This window comes from Chiloscyllium plagiosum, unplaced genomic scaffold (genome assembly GCF_037043375.1).
Source record: "Chiloscyllium plagiosum isolate Xiang-an unplaced genomic scaffold, Cpla_swu_hap1 HiC_scaffold_20, whole genome shotgun sequence".
Taxonomy (NCBI): domain Eukaryota; kingdom Metazoa; phylum Chordata; class Chondrichthyes; order Orectolobiformes; family Hemiscylliidae; genus Chiloscyllium; species Chiloscyllium plagiosum.
Window position 1 is genome coordinate 20,690,813 of NW_028270158.1, and position 22,786 is coordinate 20,713,598.

The window sequence follows — 22,786 nt, forward strand, 5'->3', positions numbered from 1 at the left end:
CCTGTAGATAACTCCCAAGAGGGTCTTTTTACCCTTAGAATTTCTCAGCTCTATCCACACTGACTCTCCATCCCTGATTCTAGGTTCCCCCCGCGCAAGGGACTGAATATCATCCCTTACCAACATGGCCACCCCACCCCCTCTGACCGTCAGTCCGTCAAGCTCATCCATCTTATTTCTAATGCTTCGTGCATTCATGTATAGTATTTTTAATTTGTTACTGCCCTCACCCTTCCCATCAATTCCTATTTCACTCAACCTTACAGCATGATCCCCTTGTGAGTTTTCTGCCTCATTGATACAGTTGTCTTTCTTGACTTCCCTTGTTCTAACTTTCCCTTCAATTTCCTTCTTAAACATCCAGTTTGTCCCCTCCCTCCCGCTACTTAGTTTAAACGTAGCTGTGTTGCAGTAGCAAACCTGCCTGCCAGAATGCTGGTCCCTCACCTATTAAGGTGCAAACCGTTTCTCTTTGTATAATTTATGCTTACCACAAAACATACCCCAGTGATCCAAGAATTTAAATCCTTGCTTCCTGCACCAGTTCCCCAGCCACACGTTCAAGTCCATTATCTCCCTGTTTCTGGCCTCACCAGCCCGAGGAACTGGAAGGAAACCGGAGATAACCACCCTGGACGTCCTGCTTTTCAGCCTTCTTCCGAGTTCTCCGAAATCCCGCTGTAGTATGTTCCTCCTCTTCTTCCCGACATCATTTGTGCCGACATGTACCACCACCTCTGGCTCTTCACCTTCGTCCTTGAGAATTTCCTGCACTCTGTCTGTGATGTCTTTAACCCTGGCACCAGGAAGGCAACACACAATCCTTAAGTCCCACCTGCTGCCACGAAAACCCCGGTCAGTTCCTCTCACTATGGAGTCCCCTATTATCACAGCTCTGTCCGATGTCCGACTCTTCCGCTCTGCCTCCATGCCAACTTTTGATTGACAGACCTGGCCTCCTCACAGACAGGTAGTGTCATTTGTCTCTACTGTTTCCAAAAGATTCAACTTGTTCCTGACAGGTACTTCCCCCGGGGTCTCTTGCACCTGTCTCCTCTCTGCCTTCCTCATTGTCTGCTCTCTTCTGGTATGATTGGTGTAATAACCTCGCTGAAGGTCTTGTCCAGAAAGGTCTCGTTCTCTCGGATGAGCCTAAAGTCCTCGAGTCCTTTCATCAGTGCTGCAATATGCTCTGTCAGTAGCTAAATGTGCACACACTTTCTACACACCAGAGTCGTTGACCTCCCACATCAAGCACATAGCACACTGAACCAGCTTGGCAGTCATGTCTTCACCCTCTTCAACTGTGGCGTAATCACTTCACTCAACCTCCTTTTCAAAGACTCCTGAGCTAAAGCCTCACTCTTCAATCCACAGGAACTTCTTTGAACCTTCTATTTGGGGCAAGTCTGTGGACTTTTAATTTAGCTGAGCGGAGAAGGGTGGGAGTGAGGCCCTACTTTGTAGGACCTGGTGTCTAGAATACACCCACTCAAATAACAATCACTTACCTTCCCGACGGGCTTTGCACTCCGACTTCACTTCCACCCAGCTCCCGCCGCTCTCTACTGCTATCATAAGACCATGAGACATAGGAGTGGAAAAAAGGCCATATGGCCCATCGAGTCCACTCTGCCATTCAATCATGGCTGATGGGTATTTCAACGCCACTTACCCACACTTTCCCCGAAGTTCTTAATTCCTTGCAAGATTATGAATTTATCAATCTCTGACTTGAAGACTTTTAACATCCTGGCCTCCACTGCGCTCAGTGGCAATGAATTCCACAGGCCCACCACTCTCTGGTTGAAGAAATGTCTCCTTATTTCCGTTCTAAGTTGACCTCCTCTAATTTAAGGCTGTGCCCACGGGTCCTAGTCTCCCCACCATCAGAAACAAATTCCCAGCGCCCATCCTTTCTAAGCCATGCATTATCTTCTAAGTTTTTATTAGTTCTCTCCTCAACTTTTTAAACTCTAACGAATACAGTCCAAGGATTCTCAGCCGCTAAGCCACTATTGTTAGACCTACCATTTCAGGGATCAATCCTGAGAATCTCCGCTGGACGCTCTCCAGTGCCAGTATGTCCTTCCTGAGGTATGGGACCCAGAGTTGGACACAGTACTCTAAATGGGGCCTAATTAGACGTTTATACAATCTCAGTCGCACATCGCTGCTTTTATATTCCTACCCTCTTGAGATAAATGACAACATTACATTTGCTTTCTTAATCATGGACTAAACCTACAAGTCAATCTTTAGAGAACCATGGACTAGCACTCCCAGATCTCTTTGTACTTTGGCTATATGAATTGTCTCACCATTTAGAAAATAGTCCATGCCTGTATTTTTTTTCCCAAAGTGCAAGACCTCTCATTTGCTCACATTGAATTTCATCAGTCATTTCTTGGACCACTCTTCTAAACTGTCTAAATCTTTTTGTAGCCTCAACACCTCCTCAGATCTATCTGCCTGTCCGCCTAACTTCATATCATTGGCAAACTTTGTCAGAATGCCCCCGGTCCCTTCATTTAGATCATTAATATATTAAGTGAACAGCTGCAGCCCCAACACTGAACCCTGTGGGACACCACATGTCACTAGCTCCCATTCTGCAAAAGAACCTTTTATCCCAACTCTCTGCCTTCTGTCAGACAGCCAATCCTCAATACATGCCAATAGCTCACCTCGAATACCATGGGCCCTCACCTTACTCAGCAGCCTCCCATGAGGCACCTTATCAAAGGCATTTTGGAAATCTAGGTAGATAACATCCACTGGGTTTCCCTAGTCTAACCTACTTGTAACCTCTTCAAAGAATTCTAACAGGTTTGTCAGGCATGACCTCCCCTTATTAAATCCATGCTGACTTGTTCTAATCTGACCCTGCACTTCCAAGAATTTAGAAATCTCATCCTTAATGATAGATTCTAGAATTTAACCAACAACCGAGGTTAGGCTAATCTTTCATCTTGATCCTTTCTTGAACAAGGGGGTTACAACAACGATTTTCCAATCATCTAAGACTTTCCCTGACTCGAGTGATTTTTGAAAGATCACAACCAATGCCTCTGCTATTTCTTCAGCCACCTTCCTCAGAACTCTAGGATGTAGCCAATAGGGACCAGGAAATTTATCACCTTTAACCTATTCTAGCACTTCCTCTTTTGTAATAGCTACCATACTCAACTCTGCCCCTTGATTCTCCTAGATTGTTGGGATATACTCATGTTTTCCACTGTGAAGACTGACACAAAGTATTTATTAAGTTCTTCAGCTATTTCCTTATCTCCCATCACGAACCTTCCTGCATCAATTTGGAGCGGCCCAATTTCTACTTTTGCCTCTCGTTTGTTTCTTATGTGTTGGAAGAAACTTTTCCTATCATTTCTGATGTAACTGGCTAGCTTACCTTCATATTTGATCCTCTCCTTCCTTATTTCTCTCTTTGCTATCCTCTGTTTGTTTTTGTAGTCTTCCCAATCTTCTGATTTCCCAGTGCTCTTAGCCACTATAGGCTCTTTCTTTTTGCATGACACATTTCCTGACTTCCCTTGTCAGCCATGGCTCTCTAATTCCTCCCCCCCAGATAATCTTTCTTTTCTTTGGGATGAACCTCTGTACTGTGTCCTCAATTACATCCAGACACTTCTGCCATTGTTGCTCTACTGTCTTCCCCACTAGGCTCTGCTTCCAGTCGACTTTCGCCAGTTCATCTCTCATGCCCCTGTAATTACCTTTGTTTAACTGTAACACTAGTACATCGGATTTTGCCTTCTCTCTTTCAAACTGCAGACTGAACTCTACCATATTATGATCGCTCTGAAGTGTTCCCTTATTTTAAGATCTTTTATAAAGTCTGGCACTAATTCAAGAATAGCCTGCTCCCTTGTGGGCTCCATCACAAGCTGTTCCAAAAAGCCATCCTGTAAGCATTCCATGAATTCCCTTTCTTTGGATCCACTGGCAACATTATTCACCCAGTCTATTTGCATATTAAAGTCCCCCATGATTACCGTGACCTTGCCTTTCTGACATGCCCTATCTATTTCCTGCTACATCTTGCGCCCGTGGTCCTGACCACTGCTGTGAGGTCTGTACATAACTCCCATTATGGTTTTTTTGCCTTTGTGGTTCCTCTACTCCACCCACAAAGACTCCACATCGTCTGACCCAATGTCATTCAGTGCCATAGATTTAATTCCATTCTTAACTAACAAGGAAACCCTGCCCCCTCTGCCCACCTCCCTGTCTTTTCGATAAGTTGTAAATCCTTGGATGTTTAACTGCTAGTTCTGAACCCCCTGCAACCACATCTGCGTGATGCCTTTTTTAAAAATTCATGATTATTTGTGCTGTTAATTCATCTACTTTGTTACGAATACTACAAGCATTCAGGTAAAGTACCTTAATGCTAATTTTCTTATCCTCATGATTTCCATCATCTCCAGTTATCTTTCCATCATCTCCAGTTAACTCCTAAGTTATCTTTCCTTTTTACTTCATTCCTAGTCTGCCTCGAACTTAAACCCTACACACATGCTAACTTGTTGCTTATCCTTCTACTTGACTCCATACTTGCTGTTGCTTTCCCTCCTCCCTCCCCCCCCCCCCCCGCCCGCCGACTCGCAAGTTTAAAGTCCTAGTGACCACCCTATTTATCCTTTTCGCCAGAACACTGGTTCCAGGTGGAGACTATTCCATAAGTACATATTGCCCCAGTTTCAAAACTGATGCCACTATCCCATGAAATGGAACCCCTCTTTCCCACACCAATCTCTTAGCCCCATGTTGACTTCCCTAATTTTCTTAAACCTATGCCGATTAGCACGTGGCTCAGGCAGTAATCCAGAGATTATGACCCTCAAGGACCTGTCTTTCAATTTCCTTCCTAGTGCTTGCTACTTCCCAAACAGGTCCTCCTTCCTAGCCTTGCCTATGTTATTGGTGTCAACGTGGACTACAACAACTGCATCTTCTCCCTCCCACTCCAATATCCTTTCAAGCCAGTTCCAGGCAGGCAACACACCATACGGGACCCCTGATCCGACTCACATAGGATACTATCTGTCCCCCTAATTCTAGAATCCCCTATAACAACTACTTGTCTTTTTGCTTCCCCCTCTTGAATGGCCTTCTGCACCATGGTGCTGTGGTCAGCTGGCTCATCCTCCCCACAGCCCTTTCCCTTATCCACACAGGGAGCAAAAATCTCATATCTGTTGGACAAGGGCAAGGGCTGAGGCTCCTCCACTCCTGAACTCAGAATTCCCCTACCTGCCTCACTTACAGTCACACCCTGTTGTTCCTGATCACTAACTGAATTTGAATTACTTAATCTATCGAGTGTGACTGCTTCCTGAAACAAAGTATCCAGGTAACTTTCCCCCTCCTGGATGTGCTGCAGTGTTTGATGCTCAGATTCCAGATCATCAATTCTGATCCAGAGTTCTTCCAGCAACCAACACTTGCTGCAGATGTGGTCACTGCCTTTCACAATGGGATCAGCCAGCTCCCACATCATACAGTTACACCATATCACCTGTCCAGTTATCTCTACTTATTTAATTAATTTATACAAATTTATGTATTAAATAATTTCTAGTACTTATCTGTGCCTTATTCAATTAATCAACTAATCGTAAACTTTTAATCAATCACAAGATACACAAGAAATATCTTAGCAGCAACACGTGCGTCCTTTTTTTTGGTTAGAGGAGGAGGGTGGGTGGGAGACATTACATGTATAGTGTCTCAGGATTCAACCACTGCCAAAATATTTACCTGAAACTCCCAAGGTAAGTTTTTATATTTTAAAATTACCTTCCCATCGAGCCACTGGTCCTCGCTGTTAATCCTCCCACTCCAACTGCTGCCAAAAAAATGCAGAACACTGAACTCCTGAAGTAAGGTTTTATGTTTTAAAATGTCGCTCCTCCCACTCCAACTGTCGCTGAAAAAATGAAGCAATTATGCTATAAGACCCCTTTAATTCCTCTTGTATCCCAAGCAACCATTAATCTGGAATGAAAGATTTAAAAGGTACCTAAGGGGCAACTTCTTTATGCAAAAGGTGGTGTGTCAATGGAATGAGCTGCCAGAGGAAATGGTACAGGCTGGTATAATTACAATATTTGAAAGGCATTTGGATGGGTACATGAATAGGAAGGGTTTACAGCGCTGGCAAATGGGACTAGATTAATTTAGGATGGTTGGCATGGATGGGTTGGACTGAATGGCTTGTTTTCGTGCTGTACATCTGTAACTCTGTTACAAGATTGCTTTTGAAATCTCTGATGTCTTCAAGTCTGCTAATGAGGCTCAGATCTTTGGCATCCACTGACTCGTACATATTGCATGACACTTGATTTTTGAAAAAAGTATAATAATTTCCAAAGTCCTTGAATACCAGGCTTTGAGAATGCAATATATTCTTCCTTCTTCTATTTTCAATCTCTTCATGGAATGAGGAATAAAACTTTCCTTTGATACTTTTACCAATTTAGCAGGCTGTCAAAACAAAACATCTTCTTCAGAAAAGGATAACAGGGCCATCCAATTTTTATTGCATGCAATATACAGGACAGAAACAGGTCACTCAGCCCAATGGTATATGCTTGTGTTTGATCTCCACATGGCATCTACTAAATTGCCCATCAGCATATTCTTTTCTGTAATGGTTTCAGATTCTTGTTCTTATTTTTAATATTTGTTTTGTTTTCCCTTGACAAACATAGGAGACTATGAACTGTTAAATAAATCCAAATCACAGTAAAAGAACCATGTCTACTTAAAAGAGTGTGCTGGCCTGTACCAGTTTTGTTACCAACAGGAAGATTATGATGTCAATTTCTATACAAAACACCATGGTGACAATGATGGCAATGGTTATTAATACAGACATTTTACAGCTTGCTAAGTATAGGTCTGTCATTTTTTCGGTGGACAAATTGTCCTTTATATGTGAGCCTGGTGAACAGACTGCAATGTAATTGTTTCCCATGGCAACTGCTACGAGGGCTTGGTATTGCGTCAGTCACACAATTGAGGCCATGGATAGGGAGACAGAACTAGCTGAATTAAGGGATCGACTCCTTAATTTATTTGAATAACAGATTTTAAAAGAAATTTTGGACTAATTGCAGAGAGGCCAACTTGCTGCATTCAGCTCAGGGACAAACCACTTTTGTTTGGTTTAACTTGGACTTGAAGATTCCTGATTTTGAATGTCGTGATGTTTGCAAATTGCAACTTACAATGTCACCTCCACAGCCCGACAACCCTCAGAGATCTCAATGCTCCTCCAGTTCTGGACCCAAATAAATGCTGAATTCCTTTGCTCCACCATTGTTAGTCATGCCTTCAGCAGCTCAGGCTTCAAAGCTTAGGTTCCCTTCTAAACTTCCTTTTCCTGTTTAGACTCAACTTATAACCTCCCTCTTCGGAATGAGGTCAGCCAGGTAGATCTCATAAAATAAGAGTTTCCTGATTGGGGTTGTTAACGTGGTCCAATCAGAAAGCCCAGGAGTGTCGGGGTTCTGCACGCTCTCAGAACTGGCTGTGATCGAGCTGGACATGTACTACGCATACGTAAATAAAGGATGGCTTGGTGATGGGATACTGGCCTTCAAGAAGTTATTTCAGTTCCAGTTCTGGTTATCTCTTGCAGGGCCTAATTTTTTCTTCCCTGGGGGATTTGGGGGAGGGGGGGGGGGAGAGAGAGAGAGAGACAAAGCAAGAGAGAGAGAAAAACAGAGGCCGGGACTGTTTCTGGCGTCTGTCCACCAAGGAGAGGAAGGCATGTGAAGAAATAGTCAATTGTGATTTTTATAGTGGTGCCCTTTAATTAACTTGGAGATAGAGTGGACTGTCAGACCCGAAGGGCCAATTAGAAGCCTTAAACCCAAAATAACAGTAGACTGCAATGGAACCTAAAGAAGTCAAACGATGCTTCAGAATGGAAGCCACCTTCCCTCCAACTTTTTGAAGTATGAGTTTTGCAGCCAAGCCACTCCTGCGGTAGTTTGGGGGGGACTATGGGAAAGATAGAGAGATCCCTTTTACAGGATGGCCCTGTGGTTACTCCTGCACCTGGGCAGGCAGTATGGGCTTTTACATTTACTTGTAGGGGAGGTATACTGCTGGCATACTGCCAGGAGGCCATCTAAACGGATCCCTAAAACATGTGGGAACATGGATGCTTCCTGGAAAATTGACTTAAATTGGCCTTGTGACCTTTAGTGTGCCTGATTTGTTGCAGGCAGTGCACAGGTAACCCAGAACCTCCAACCATGACTTACTCTGAAGGCAAATGAAGTTTGGGAAATTGTTATGCCAGTCAATGTGATTTGTTTTTACCTCACAACTGCCTTCCATCTTGATTGCTAGGATCTAGGAGCACAAGATCTAGCACTTAATCTCTCCTCCTTTGTTTCAGTGTCAGTTGTTATCCCTGAAATGTCTTGTTACATTCTTGAATGTTGTAGGTGCTGTAAAAATATACTTTGTTGTTATGACAGTCTTGAATTCCGAACCTTTTTTCCCTGGCCTATTGTCAGGAAAATTACAGTCAATCTATGTCCTCTTCCCCATGTTGTCATTTTATAGATATGCCTACTGGTGAACTGATGCAATAACATTTTAAGCTAAATTTTTCTGGAGTAAAAATCAGAATGCAATTGTAGCCAGTTCTGAAGAAAGTCATACTTGACTCAAAACATTAATTCTGTTTCTCTTTCCATAGATGCGGCCAGACCAGCTGTGTTTCTCCAGCATCCTCTGTGTTTGTTTGTGATTTTCAGAATTTGCAGCATTTTTCTTTTATTCCAACATGTTATGATGTTGGGAATGGCATTCCACTATTATCATGTTATTGAAAGAATGACTTTCTCCGGGACTTTACTAATAAGTTGCTCTGGTCAGCAGGGCAGGACCAGAACATAGTAGCTTTTGCAGTTATAACGAAGAAAATAATACTTGCATTTATATGGCACCTTTCAGAATACAGTATAGAAACCCTTGTCTGTATGATAATTGTAGTTGTGAAGTGTTGAATAATTTGCAAATGTTTATGAATAGCTGACAAATATATTGAAGGAAACTGGAGACAAAGCCTCTGAACTCATGCTGACTTAAAGCACTGGTGATGCTGCTGATAGGAGTCGTGACCTAAGGCATTGAAATTTCTGTGTCCTTTTCCTTAAATTTCATATTATAACTGGCAAAATACTCTGACAAAGCTATCTGAAAGGGTCCATTAAGCCTTTATGCAAGGCATGAATATGGAGCAAAGCTGTTGTGATCTTCATCTTGATTAGAGATCCTAGTATTAAAAGGATGTCGTTAAGCCTGGACCTCTAATTTCAATTACCTCAGAACTTTTTAAAAAAGATAGCATATTGGTAATTTAGTCTTCCTCAGTATCTTGGCGATTGTTTGTAGATGACGTGTTTGCAATCTTTGAATCTGCCATATGGAAGAATTTCCTTACCCATCTCTGTATGCTCCATTTTGCTCCACCATTCATTTTTGAGATGGAAATGAAAATGCTCCCTTTCCTCAACATGTTAGTTGAGAAATCTACTAATAGATACAAGCTCCTCACCTTCACTATTTAATATTCATGCTTTTAGCTAGACAATTTTAAGTGACTGGTCTTTTCTGCAATCCTGGAAATAAAGTATGAGTCATTTGCTCACTTTGCAGTTTTCAGCTGCATGCAGAAACAGAACACATCAAAGTTATTTTGTGGGATAATGGCTGCAAACCTATGAATGGGCATTTTAAGGCTAGAAAATTATTGCCAAGATTTCAACTGGGCTAAGTATCAATTTAGTGCTCTATCATGCTTGGTTACACTAGGGTTACTTTCCAACAAACAGATTGCTATCTTGGAAAAACTTCCTGCCTACCAGTTTATGAATTACAGTGCCAATGCAATGCCAGGTAGGTAGGCTGTATGTCCTAATAGTTAGGGGAGAAAGTGAGGTCTGCAGATGCTGGAGATCAGAGCTGAAAATGTGTTGCTGGAAAAGCGCAGCAGGTCAGGCAGCATCCAGGGAACAGGAGAATCGATGTTTCGGGCATAAGCCCTTCTTCAGGAATGAGGAAAGTTTGTCCAGCAGGCTAAGATAAAAGGTAGGGAGGAGGGACTTGGGGGAGGGGCGTCGGAAATGCGATAGGTGGAAAGAGGTCAAGGTGAGGGTGATAGGTCAGACTGGGGTGGGGGCGGAGAGGTCAGGAAGAAGATTGCAGGTTAGGAAGGCGGTGCTGAGTTCGATGGATTTGACAGAGACAAGGTGGGGGGAGGGGAAATGAGGAAACTGGTGAAATCCGAGTTCATCTCTTGTGGTTGGAGGGTTCCTAGGCGGAAGATGAGGTGCTCTTCCTCCAACCGTCGTGTTGTTTTGGTCTGGCGATGGAGGAGTCCAAAGACCTGCATATTCTTGGTGGAGTGGGAGGGGGAGTTGAGGTGTTGAGCCACAGGGTGGTTGGGTTGGTTGGTCCGGGTGTCCCAGAGGTGTTCTCTGAAACGCTCCACAAGTAGGCGGCCTGTCTCCCCAATAGAGAGGAGGCCACATCAGGTGCAGAGGATGCAATAGATGATGTGTGTGGAGGTGCAGGTGAATCTGTGGCGGATATGGAAGTTTCTTTTGGGGCCTTGGAGGGAGGTGAGGGGGAAGGTGTGGGCGCGAGTCTTGCACCTCCTGCGGTTGCAGGGGAAGGTGCCGGGAGTGGAGGTTGGGTTGGTGGGGGGTGTGGATGTGACGAGGGAGTCACGGAGGGAGTGGTCTTTACGGAATGCTGATAGGGGAGGGGAGGGAAAGGAAATATATCCTTGGTGGTGGGGTCCATTTGGAGGTGGTGGAAATGACGGCGGATGATGTGCTGTACATGGAGATTGGTGGGGTGGTAGGTGAGGACCAGTGGGGTTCTGTCCTGGTGGCGGTTGGAGGGGCGGGGCTCAAAGGCAGAGGAGCGGGAAGTGGAAGAGATGCGGTGGAGGGCATCGTCGACCACATCGGGGGGGGAAATTGCGGTCCTTGAAGAAGGAGGCCATCTGGGTTGTACGTTTTTGGAACTGGTCCTCCTGGGAGCAGATGCGGCGGAGACGAAGGAATTGGGAAAATGGGATGGCATTTTTACAGGGGGCAGGGTGGGAGGAGGTGTAGTCCAGGTAGCTGTGGGAGTCGGTCGGTTTGTAGTAGATGTCCGTGTTGATTCGTTCACCTGAGATAGAAATAGAAAGGTCGAGGAAGGGGGAGGGAGGAATCTGAGACTGTCCAGGTGAATTTGAGGTCGGGGTGGAAGGTGTTGGTGAAGTGGATGAACTGTTCAACCTCCTCGTGGGAGCACGAGGCGGTGCCGATACAGTCATCGATGTAGCGGAGGAAAAGGTGGGGGGTGGGGCCAGTGTAGTTGCAGAAGATGGACTGTTCCACATATCCTACGAAGAGGCAGGCATAGCTGGGGCCCATGCGGGTGCCCATGGCTACTCCTTTCGTTTGGAGGAAGTGGGAGGATTGGAAAGATAAGTTGTTCAGGGTGAGGACCAGTTCAGTCAGTCGAAGGAAGGTGTCAGTGGAAGGGTACTGGTTGGTACGGCGGGAAAGGAAGAAGCGGAGGGCTATGAGTCCTTCGTGATGGGGGATGGAGGTGTACAGGGACTGGATGTCCATGGTGAAGATAAGGCGTTGGGGATCGGGGAAGCGAAAATCATGGAGGAGGTGGAGGGCATGGGTGGTGTCCCGAACATAGGTCGACGATGCCCTCCACCGCATCTCTTCCACTTCCCGCTCCTCCGCCCTTGAGCCCCGCCCCTCCAACCGCCACCAGGACAGAACCCCACTGGTCCTCACCTACCACCCCACCAATCTCCATGTACAGCACATCATCCGCCGCCATTTCCTCCACCTCCATACGGACCCCACCACCAAGGATATATTTCCTTTCCCTCCCCTCCCCTATCAGCATTCCGTAAAGACCACTCCCTCCGTGACTCCCTCGTCAGATCCACACCCCCCACCAACCCAACCTCCACTCCCGGCACCTTCCCCTGCAACCGCAGGAGGTGCAAGACTTGTGCCCACACCTCCCCCCTCACCTCCCTCCAAGGCCCCAAAAGAAAATTCCATATCCGCCACGGATTCACCTGCACCTCCACACACATCATCTATTGCATCTTCTGCGCCCGATGTGGCCTCCTCTATATTGGGGAGACAGGCCCCCAGTTGTGGAGCGTTTCAGAGAACACCTCTGGGACACCCGGACCAACCAACCCAACCACCCTGTGGCTCAACACTTCAACTCCCCCTCCCACTCCACCAAGGATATGCAGGTCTTTGGACTCCTCCATCGCCACACCACAACAACCACGATGGTTGGAGGATGAGCGCCTCATCTTCCGCCTAGGAACCCTCCAACCACAAGGGATGAACTCGGATTTCACCAGTTTCCTCATTTCCCCTCCCCACCTTGTCTCAGTCAAATCCATCAAACTCAGCACCGCATTCCTAACCTGCAATCTTCTTCCTGACCTCTCCGCCCCCACCCCAGTCTGACCTATCACCCTCACCTTGACCTCTTTCCACCTATCGCATTTCCGACGCCCCTCCCCCAAGTTCCTCCTCCCTACCTTTTACCTTAGGCTGCTGGACAAACTTTCCTCATTCCTGAAGAAGGGCTTATGCCCGAAACATCGATTCTCCTGTTCCCTGGATGCTTCCTGACCTGCGCTTTTCCAGCAACACATTTTCAGCTCTGTCCTTATAGTTAGCTGATCGAATCAAACAGCACATTTGTTTGGTTGTTCACAATAGGTAATGTGCACATACTGAACCAGCTCATGCTTTAAAACTCAAAACAAAATACCTCGTGATGTGATTCGGTTTTTGAGGACCACTTAGAGTCATAGAGATGTACAGCACAGAAACAGATCCTTCAGTCCAACTTGTCCATGCCAACCAGATATCCCAACCCAATCTCGTCCCACCTGCCAGCACCTGGTCCATATCCCTCCAAACCCTTCCTATTCACATACCCATCCAAATGCCTTTTAAATGTTGCAATTGTACTAGTCTCCACCACTTCCTCTGGCAGCTCATTCCACACACATACCATCCTCTGCGTGAAAAAGTTGCTCCTTAGGTCTTTTTTATATCTTTCCTTTCTCACCCTAAACCTATGTCCTCTAGTTCTGGACTCCCGCATCAAGGGAAAAGAGTTTGTCTATTTATCCTAACTATGCCCCTCATAATTTTGTAAACCTCTATAAGGTAACCCCTCAGGCTCTGATGCTCCAGGGAAAACAGCCCCAGCCTGTTCAGCCTCTCCCTATAGCTCAAACCCTCCAACCTTGGCAACATCCTTGTAAGTCTTTTCTGAACCCTTTCAAGTTTCGCAACATCTTTCCGATAGGAAGGAGACCAGAATTTTAATCAATATTCCAGCAGTGGCCTAACCAATGTGCTGTACAGCCGCAACATGACCTCCCAACTCCTGTACTCAATACTCTGACCAGTAAACGAAAGCAGACCAAACACTATCCTATCTACCTGCAACTCCGCTTTCAAGGAGCTATGAATCTGCATTCCAATATCTCTTCGTTCAGCAACACTGCCTAGGACCTTACCATTAAGTGTATAAGTTCTGCTAAGATTTGCTTTCCCAAAATGCAGCATCTGCCACTTCTCAGCCCATTGACCCATCTGATCAAGATCCTGTTGTAATCTGAGGGTAATCTTCTTTGTGGCCAGAAGTGGCAGATGGAATTTAATTTAGATAAATGTGAGGTGCTGCATTTTGCGAAAGCAAATCTTAGCCGGACTTATAAACTTAATGGTAAGGTCCTTGGGAGTATTGCTGAGCAAAGTCACCTTGGAGTGCAGGTTCATAGATCTTTGAAAGTGGAGTCGCAGGTAGATAGGATAGTGAAGAAGGCATTTGGTATGCTTTCCTTTATTGATCAGAGTATTGAGTACAGGAGTTGGGAGGTCATGTTGCGGCTGTACGGGACATTGGTTAGGCCACTTTTGGAATATTGCATGCAATTCTGGTCTCCTTCCTATCAGAAAGATTGAAACTTGAAAGGGTTCAGAAAAGATTTACAAGGATGTTGCCAGGGTTGGAGGATATGAGCTATGGGGAGAGGTTGAATAGGCTAGGGCTTTTTTCCCTGGAGCATCGGAGCCTGAGGGGTGACCCTTACAGGTTTACAAAATCCTGAGGGGTATGGATAGGATAAATAGTCAAAGTCTTTTCCCTGGGGTGTAGAGTCCAGAACTAGAGGACATAGGTTTAGGGTGAGAGGGGAAAGATATAAAAGAAACCTAAGGAGCAACTTTTTCATGCAGAGGGTGGTACGTGTATGGAATGAGCTGCCAGAGGAAGTGGTGGAAGCTGGTACAATTGAAACATTTAAAAGGCATTTGGATGGGTATGTGAATAGGAAGGGTTTATGAGGGATATGGGCCAGGTACTGGCAGGTGGGACTAGATTGGGTTGGTATATCTGATTGGCATGGACAAGTTGGACTGAAGGGTCTGTTTCTGTGCTGTACATCTCTATGACTCTTTTCAGCAATTTTAGATTTCTTTCAGATGACCGAAGATCATACATGTGCTGACTGCAAAATCCCCATTCTTATAGTGGCTATTTGAAATCTAATCCACAGTGAGAGAATGGCATTTATCCGAAATATCGTAGGCCTAAATTATAGGGCTGTAACAACTGCAAGTAGTGCTTTATCGTAGACTTTTCTGAATTTGAGTAATTTAGGTCCTGCCAAGAGTAATGATTTTGTATCTATGGTTATGCAGTCACTGGGATTTCATTGAAGTATAAAGGTACGTATGAAATGTTTATCTGTGCTCTGAAGGAAGCTAGCCTCAGTCGCCAGATTGTTCAGAGAGCAGGGGAGTGATATTCCCACTTTGGCAGTAAGCAGGATTTGAGACTGCATTTTACAGGTGGCATCCAGTTAATTGTTTGCAGTCATAGCTGACTGCTGCAAGAGCTGTTGGCCAGCTGAAGGACTGGCAATACAGCAGTACCACCTGAAGTGATAGCCATCTTTGGAACTACACTTGAAAAGTGTTGGCAGCATGGAAGGCTGCTGGCTTACCAAACAGGGAGATGGGTCTCCGTGTGCAGGTCTGTCTGACAGTTGTGGGTTATGGGGCAAGGTGCCTGTTGGTGAGTGAAGATGTTGATACTGCCATGGAGGTGGCCATTGCCATTGGTGGGGAAGGAGTGTCTGGTGCACCAAGAGATGCCTGAATAGGAGGACATTTGGGGAGGCAATGACCCACTGGTATTATTGCTGGGTTTTAAATCCAGAGACCCAGGTAGTGTTCTGGGAACCCAGGTTCAAATCTCACCATGGCAGATGGAGGAATTTAAATTAATTAAGAGTTTGGAATTAAGAGCCTAATGATGACTGTGCATCCATTGTCAATTATCAAAAAAGCCATCTGGTTCACTAATGTCCTTTAGGGAAGGAAACTGTCATCTTTATTTGTGTCTCCAGACCAACAGCAATGTGGTTGACTCTAAACTGTCCTCTGGGTAATTAGAGATGGGCAATAAATGCTGGCCTATCCAGCAACACCCTCATCCTGTGAACGAATAAAATAAATCACCTTGAGCCTGCTGGTCATCTGCCATGATTTATCTCATGATGTCCTCACATGACATTGGGTTCCCACTAGCAGCAGCAGACAGAGGGCTTACTTGGACACTCTAAAGTAACAAAATATGTCTGTGCTGGTGATGCAGAAATGGGATGCTCACATCCACTGAAAGAATTTCTAAAAACTGTCCTCAGGCAGTAAAGCTGTTTGCCACGTTTTCACTGGTAGTAAGATGTGTGCCAGAAGATATTGATGATTGGCATGCTAGCCCTTGACTTCCCATACCGTTTTATGCCGTCCCCCAGTAGGGCTGGTAAAATCGATCCCATGGATCTGTTACTAATGCTGATATTTTGGATATTTTTGTGTTGGTGTGTACGATAGAATGACACACTTCTCATCCCTAACACCAAAGGGCTGTACACTGTCTAGGCAAGTGCAGCATTGTCACTCATTAATTTGGGCCGGTGTGAAATTTCTAAGCCCTCTACCAGCCATCATTGTGAGTAAGACCTGAGTGAGTTACATATCAATTGAGAAATAGATTAAGGTGCTACACTTTCCATCACCACTTGTTGGTATTAATCCCAGCCCTTAAAAGAAGGGTATAAAGCTATACCTCCCTGCATTTCCACTGAAAACTCTAATTGCATACTGCCATTTTTTGTTTGGGTGGTGTGGCTGTATCATTGCAGATTAAAATGTAAAGTTTATAGCTGAAGCAAATTCAAACTTGAATATATCTCTCTTTATTTAAAATGCAATGATAATAAATAGCATTAGACTATTTTGTAACTTCAAGCTTTGTCTATGAACTGTGGTCAATAGTTATGTATCTACAAATGCAAAGTTATCATTCACAATTTAGTTAACAATGATACCATATGTTTAACAAATGGAATACTAGCAATGAGAAATTATGCCTTTTTCTGTTTGTGAAGCTGACCACAGCCCATTGGGTCATTGACAGTTTTGAGGTGTCTGAATCGGCTCAGTTGTGAAGACCTTCATTGAAATTGGCTGTCAAAAATGAATTCTGCTTATATCACAATGGTTGAAGATATCCCAACATTTACTGAGACTGATCCACAGATCTTTGAACACAGCCTATAACTTTTTCATTTTGATGAGACTTTCAGCAAGACAGCCTTCAAACTCAAAAATAAATCATTCAGTTGGTCGACTTTAATTGAGTATATTCAGAACGGTGGACAGAGTTCACTGGTCACCCTGTCTGAGTAGCTTATCACAACTGGAAACATTCTTTGCCCCTCTGGATTCTCATCAGCTCTTCTTGTTGCTTCGGTACATATAGACAGTGGACCCCAATTCAAGGCCTGATTGACAGGTTTTTTTTTGTTTGTTACTCAGCCAAACAAAACACTTTCATTGAGCCTGATGCAGACAAGCTTTTTGATAGTTCGGTTTCCCCATTTTTGCTAGCTTGCACATTCCACTAACTGTTGACACAGCTTCAGATGCAAAGAATCATTACAAAAACCTAAAAATATATTCCATTGCTGGACTGAGTATTGAGCTTAGGGAATTGGTTAAAACAGGCCAGAGTAATGTTGCATGATGAAATGGTATTGGATCTCTTTAATCTAAAGAACTCCTACTACGATGGAATTGTCCAGCTTATGCTGTAGTTAATATCAGATGCTGCAGGGTTATTGCTTTTAGGACCAGTACTGCAATATTTTTTGTTCTGCCTTGATTTGTGAAGATGCATACCTTTTGAAGGAACCTTAGCTCTCGCTCAGAAAAACTTGTTGCTGCACTTCTGAGTGTTGGTGAGAGCATCCTTCAGTCCAACAGTCCAGTTTTCTGACTAGCTGCCTCAGTTTGTTGGTGAAGTTTTTGTGCATGTAAGTATAGAGTAGTGGTATAACAAAGCTGCATGAATAAGCCAGCAGCGTAGATAAGCCCTTAACAAAATAGTAAACATGATACTGCGTTATCAAGTCTGATCCTTTAGAGTTTAACGTAATGTGAACCAACAGTGTCATGTAATAAGGGGTCCACAGTATAAACTGAGTGCAGACTGTGGCCACCAGCAATTTGTGTGTAGAAGGATCCAGTCTTGCAGAATCTTGATCAAGAGGAGTGGACTGGTTCCGTATTCGGAGAATTAGTATCAAGGCATACAGCACTGCTATGGCAGGCACAAAGAAACCGATAAACACCATGATGGTATCTGCCACCTCTTTATTCTGTATTTTCGAACACTCAATTATCTTCGGAACATGGCTGCACACGTACAGCAGAAGAGATGAAAAGCTGGTGAGGACAGCCCCTCCCCAGATAAACCCACAGACGTGCTTGGTATTGTAGACACTGGACATGTAAGTTCTTGGCAAAGCTTGCTCAATGTAGTAGTCCAAGCTGAGCAAAGTGGTAGAGTACATGGTCACCAAAGCTGAGATGTTAAACAATATTAGCAAGGTGATGTAGACCTCCCTATTGAATGTCCATACAGCCCACTGTGGATTGTCTGGCCCAAGCAGCTGTATCAAAGCCACAAGACTGAGGATGAGGCCTGCGATTGCTATGTTGACAAAGTAAACATCAGGCATAGTCATTGATGGCTTGTTGTAGAGGTTAACAAGGACCAGCAAGGAATTGTAGCAGATGCTGAAAGGGAAACAGATGATGAGGTAAATGATGGAGAGGATGGAAAAGACCAATTCAAGGTCGTAGCAGAACTGCTGATCCACGCTGTTTACTGTTCCATTAGAACCTACACAACTCCACATAGTGACGTCACTTGGCCTCTTTCAGCAAATTGCTCGCTTGGCTGTGGAGACAAAAATAAATTGCAGTTAGAAATCTTTTGGGCTGAGGGGCTGTTTTGTAAAATAATAATACTCAAAAATTAACTAGGTGCATCAATTCAGAAGTGGGTCCAAGCATGGTAATAGAACAATAATATTTCTCATTTGCTTCACAATGAGTTTCTGATTTTGCCTAGGTCTCTGTGAAAGTGAACTGATGGTAAAAACTCAGTGAATCACTAAAGATTGCCTGAGGGTAGCATTCTGTATCATGTGGAATGTACTCCTTTTTCAATCCTCACTAATCATTTGTGCTTAATAAGATTTCATCATAAGGACATCACATCTTTTGACATTCAGAGAGATTAGATTCCCTACAGTATGGAAACAGGCCCTTCGGCCCAACTAGTCCACACCAACCCTCCGAAGAGTAGACCCATTTCGCTCTAACCATTGCACCTAACACAATGGGCAATTTAGCATGGCCAATTCACTTGACCTGCACATCTTTGGACTGTGGGAGGAAACCGGAGCACCTGGAGGAAACCCACGCAGATACAGGGAGAATGTGCAAACTCCACACAGACAATCATCCGAGGCCGGAATTGAACCTGGGACCCTGGTGCTGTGAGGCATCAGTGCTAACCACTGAGCCTCCGTGCCGCCCTAATCATCAAATACATTGCAAATATGGCCAAGAATCATTTTTTTTTTGTTCAAATGTAGGAAATATACAGTTCACATTCTGCAACCATTAATTGACACTGAACAGAAAGGGGAAATGAGTCACCTATTTGCAGCATATTTCAGACTGGATTTATTCTGATTCTTTGTTGATCATGTACATCATCATTCAGATTTACACTTATGCTCCAACTCTTTCTGGAAACAGTTGATTTTGGGTCTGTGGTTCCCTAAACACTTCACCACTGGACTTTTCCTCATGTTTTATCTGGATCTGTTGCTGATTTATTGATAGAGAGACCAATTGCTATGTCTAATAAACAGATCCATTATTGGTATATCAGTCATCGACAAGGATAAGGGGTGGTGGGCTACGTGACCCGTGGCCTCTTCTTGTCTGGCAATTCCCATCCAATTAATTTACTTTCTAATCATTTTATTGATTTTGTTCACTAATTTATCTCCTTATCTAACAATTCTTTTAATAATGTACTCAAAAATGGATTACAATCTCCTCCTCTTTTGCTTGTTTTCAATTTTTGTCTTTTTTTTCTGTCTCATTATTCTCATCATTGTTTCTAATTTGACTCGTCATATTTTCTACTCTGTCATTCAGTCTGTTTTTTCCATTATCCCTTCTTGTCATTGTTCAGGAAGTTGAGCCATTGGGAATGATGACCCCAGATGTTACATTGACATTTCTGTTCTTTTACTAAATTAATATTTCATCAGTTTGCAGCAGAAATGTAAGTAAGAGGAACAATGCATGGAAGTATTCCATGATAGTTATTCACCATCAAAACTACCATACTCCAATTTTTAGTCTATTGTGTTTTTATTTTATTGTGTTAAAAATAGTGAGGATAATACAAGGCAAACAATTCAGAAGAAGAATCATGTTGGACTTGAAATGTTAAATTTGTTTCTCTCTCTCAGATTCTGCCAGACCAACTGAGATTGTCCGGCACTTTCTGTTTCTACAAAAAAGTTATGTACAGCACCCAGCTAACCCTTATAAGGCAATACATTATAATGTGTTTCTGTCAATAGTAAGATGATGCAAAGATGGACTGGCTGATGTAGTAGCATTAAATTGCCATTAGTTTAACAGTAGAACCCATATATGAGATAGGAGCATTGACTCTTCATCTGTTATATGCATTTTATTAATTTGCTAATTCTGGGTCCTCTGCATTATTAGACTAATATATTAGTGTTGTAATATTATTACATTACAAAGCTTTCCTCCTTTTCTCCAGTGGTCTCATCAGTATGCCCCAGTTAAGATTAGATTCCCTTTGGCCCATCAGGTCCACACCGACCCTCTGAAGAGTAACCCACCCAGACCCATTCCCCTAACACTATGAGCAATTTAGCATGGCCAATTCACCTGACCTGCACATCTTTGGATTGTGGGAGGAAACCCACGCAAACACGGGGAGAATATGCAAACTCCACACAGACAGTAACCCGAGGCAGGAATTGAACCCAGGCCCCTGATGCTGTGAGGCAACAGTGCTAACCACTGAGCCACCATGCCACCCTCGCAGCTCACAGATTTCTGGATCTGTGATGGTATCCCTGCATCTGAGTCAGAAGGTCACAAGACCAAATCTATATTAACATTCCATTGAAAGTGTCTTTCAGATGAAACTTTAAACTGAGGCCCTGTGTACCCTGTATGATTGATGAGTAATAAGATCCCACATCATTTTCTCATTCTCGCTCTCTCTTCTCCCTGACCACCTCCATCCCAACACAACAAAATGGCACTGTGGTGAAAATACTTTTTTTTTGTTGGAGGAGGTGGGTCAGACAAGAATAAAAATTAGATAACTTGAATTTAGAGATTAATTGAAGTGATACAGTTCATAAGGAAGTTAAGGGTTTGTCTCAGTCCAATCTCATTGTAGCATTCATTGCTACACTCACTGACTCTTATCCTACCCTAAGCAGATGATACATCCACCATCTTAAACAAAAAAATGACTTTAGCGTAACAGACTGACTGGACATGTAGAAATGGGTTACTTGAAAGAAGACCAAGTGACTTTTAATTTAGATGAAATCTTTTGCTTCAAATAATTTTCAGCCAGTCATGTAAGCAGATTTCACTATCTACTCCATTGTAATGGAGTCTGTAGTGAAATCTGCTTACATGAGTTGAAGAGCTGTGAGGTTATGCTGCAGCTCTATAAAGCCCTGGTTAGACCTCACTTGGATTAGTGTTCAGTTCTGGTCGCCTCATTGCAGGAAGGGTGTGGAAGCTTTAGAGAGGTTGCATAGGAGATATACTCGGATGCTGCCTGGACTGCAGGGCATATCTTATGAAGAAAGGTTGAGGAACCTAAGGCTTTTCTCATTGAAGCAAAGAAGGATGAGAGGTGACTTGATAGAGGTGTACAAGATGATGAAAGGCATAAATAGAGTGGATAGCCAGACACTTTTTCCCAGGGCGGAAATAGCTGTCATGAGGAGGCATAATTTTAAGGTAATTGGGGGAAGGTTTAGGGGAAATGTCAGAGGTAGGTTCTTTACACAGAGAGTGGTGGGTGCGTGGAATACACTGCCAGCATTGGCAGTAGAGTCAGATACATTAGGAACATTTAAGCGACTCTTGGATAGGCACATGGAAGATAGTACAATGAAGGGTATGTAGGGTATCCTGATCTCAGAGTAGGATAAAAGGTCGGCCCAATATCAAAGGGCTTGTACTGTGTTGTACTGTTCTATGTTCTGTGTTCTATGTTCAAATAGCCCTATATAAAATTAAATTAGAATTTGGAAGTATTTTAGTTGAGCGATGGAAACATAAATTTAGGTATGGATTAGGAGCAGGAATAGGCCTCTCAGCCCCTTAGCCTGCTTCCACCTCTTGACAGGATTCTAGCACTTTCCTGTCTACTCCCAAAACTCTTAGATTCTTGGGTAGCAGGCACTTAATCTCGATCTGCCTTAAAAATATTAAATGATGCTGCCTCCAATGCTCGCTAGGGAAGAGAATTCCACCAAGTCACAACCTTCTGTGAAAATAAATTCTCCTTATCTTATTTTTAAATGGTTTCCTCTGGTTTTAGTCTCTTCCAAGGGCGAAGAATACTTTCAGGATGCACATTGCCAACTCCTCTGAGGAACTGTGTGGTTCAGTAAGATCATTGCTCATTCTTCTAAATTCCAATGAATACAGGTACAAAGAACAAAGAAAATTTACAGCACAGGAACAGGCCCTTCGGCCCTCCAAGCCTGAGCTGATCCAAATATACTGTCTAAACCTGTCGGTCAATTCCTAAGCATTTGTATTGCTCTGCTCCCCACCTACTCATGCATCTGTCCAGATGCATCTTAAATGAATCTACCGTACCTGCCTCTACCACCTTTGCTGGCAATGCGTTCCAAATGCCCACCACCCTCTGTGTGAAGTACTTGCCGTGTGTATCCCCCTTAAACTTTCCACCTATCACCTTGAAAGCATGACATCTCGTTATTGAATCCTTCACCTTGGGGAAAAAGCTTGTCTCTATCCACCCTTTCTATATCCTTCATGATTTTGTAAACCTCAATCAGGTCCCCCTCAATCTCCTTTTTTCTAGTGAAAATAAACCTAATCTACTCAACCTCTCTTCATAGTAAGCACCTTCCATATCAGGCAACATCCTCGTAAACCTTCTCTGCACCCTCTCCAAAGCATCCACATCCTTT

At 43.8% G+C, this 22,786-nt stretch overlaps 2 protein-coding genes across 3 annotated transcripts in view; one reads left to right on the forward strand and one right to left on the reverse strand.

Moving 5' to 3' along the window:
- chlsn (cholesin) overlaps positions 1 to 22,786 on the forward strand; it is a 411,930-nt gene that overhangs the window by 247,271 nt on the left and 141,873 nt on the right. The window lies entirely within an intron of this gene.
- gpr146 (G protein-coupled receptor 146) overlaps positions 16,356 to 22,786 on the reverse strand; it is a 113,304-nt gene continuing 106,873 nt past the window's right edge. For both annotated transcript variants that reach the window (XM_043711879.2, XM_043711881.2), the window contains one exon: positions 16,356 to 18,426. In XM_043711879.2, the coding sequence (XP_043567814.1) occupies positions 17,378 to 18,385 (1,008 nt within the window). In that variant the 5' untranslated portion in view covers positions 18,386 to 18,426 and the 3' untranslated portion in view covers positions 16,356 to 17,377. The remainder of the gene's footprint in view (positions 18,427 to 22,786) is intronic.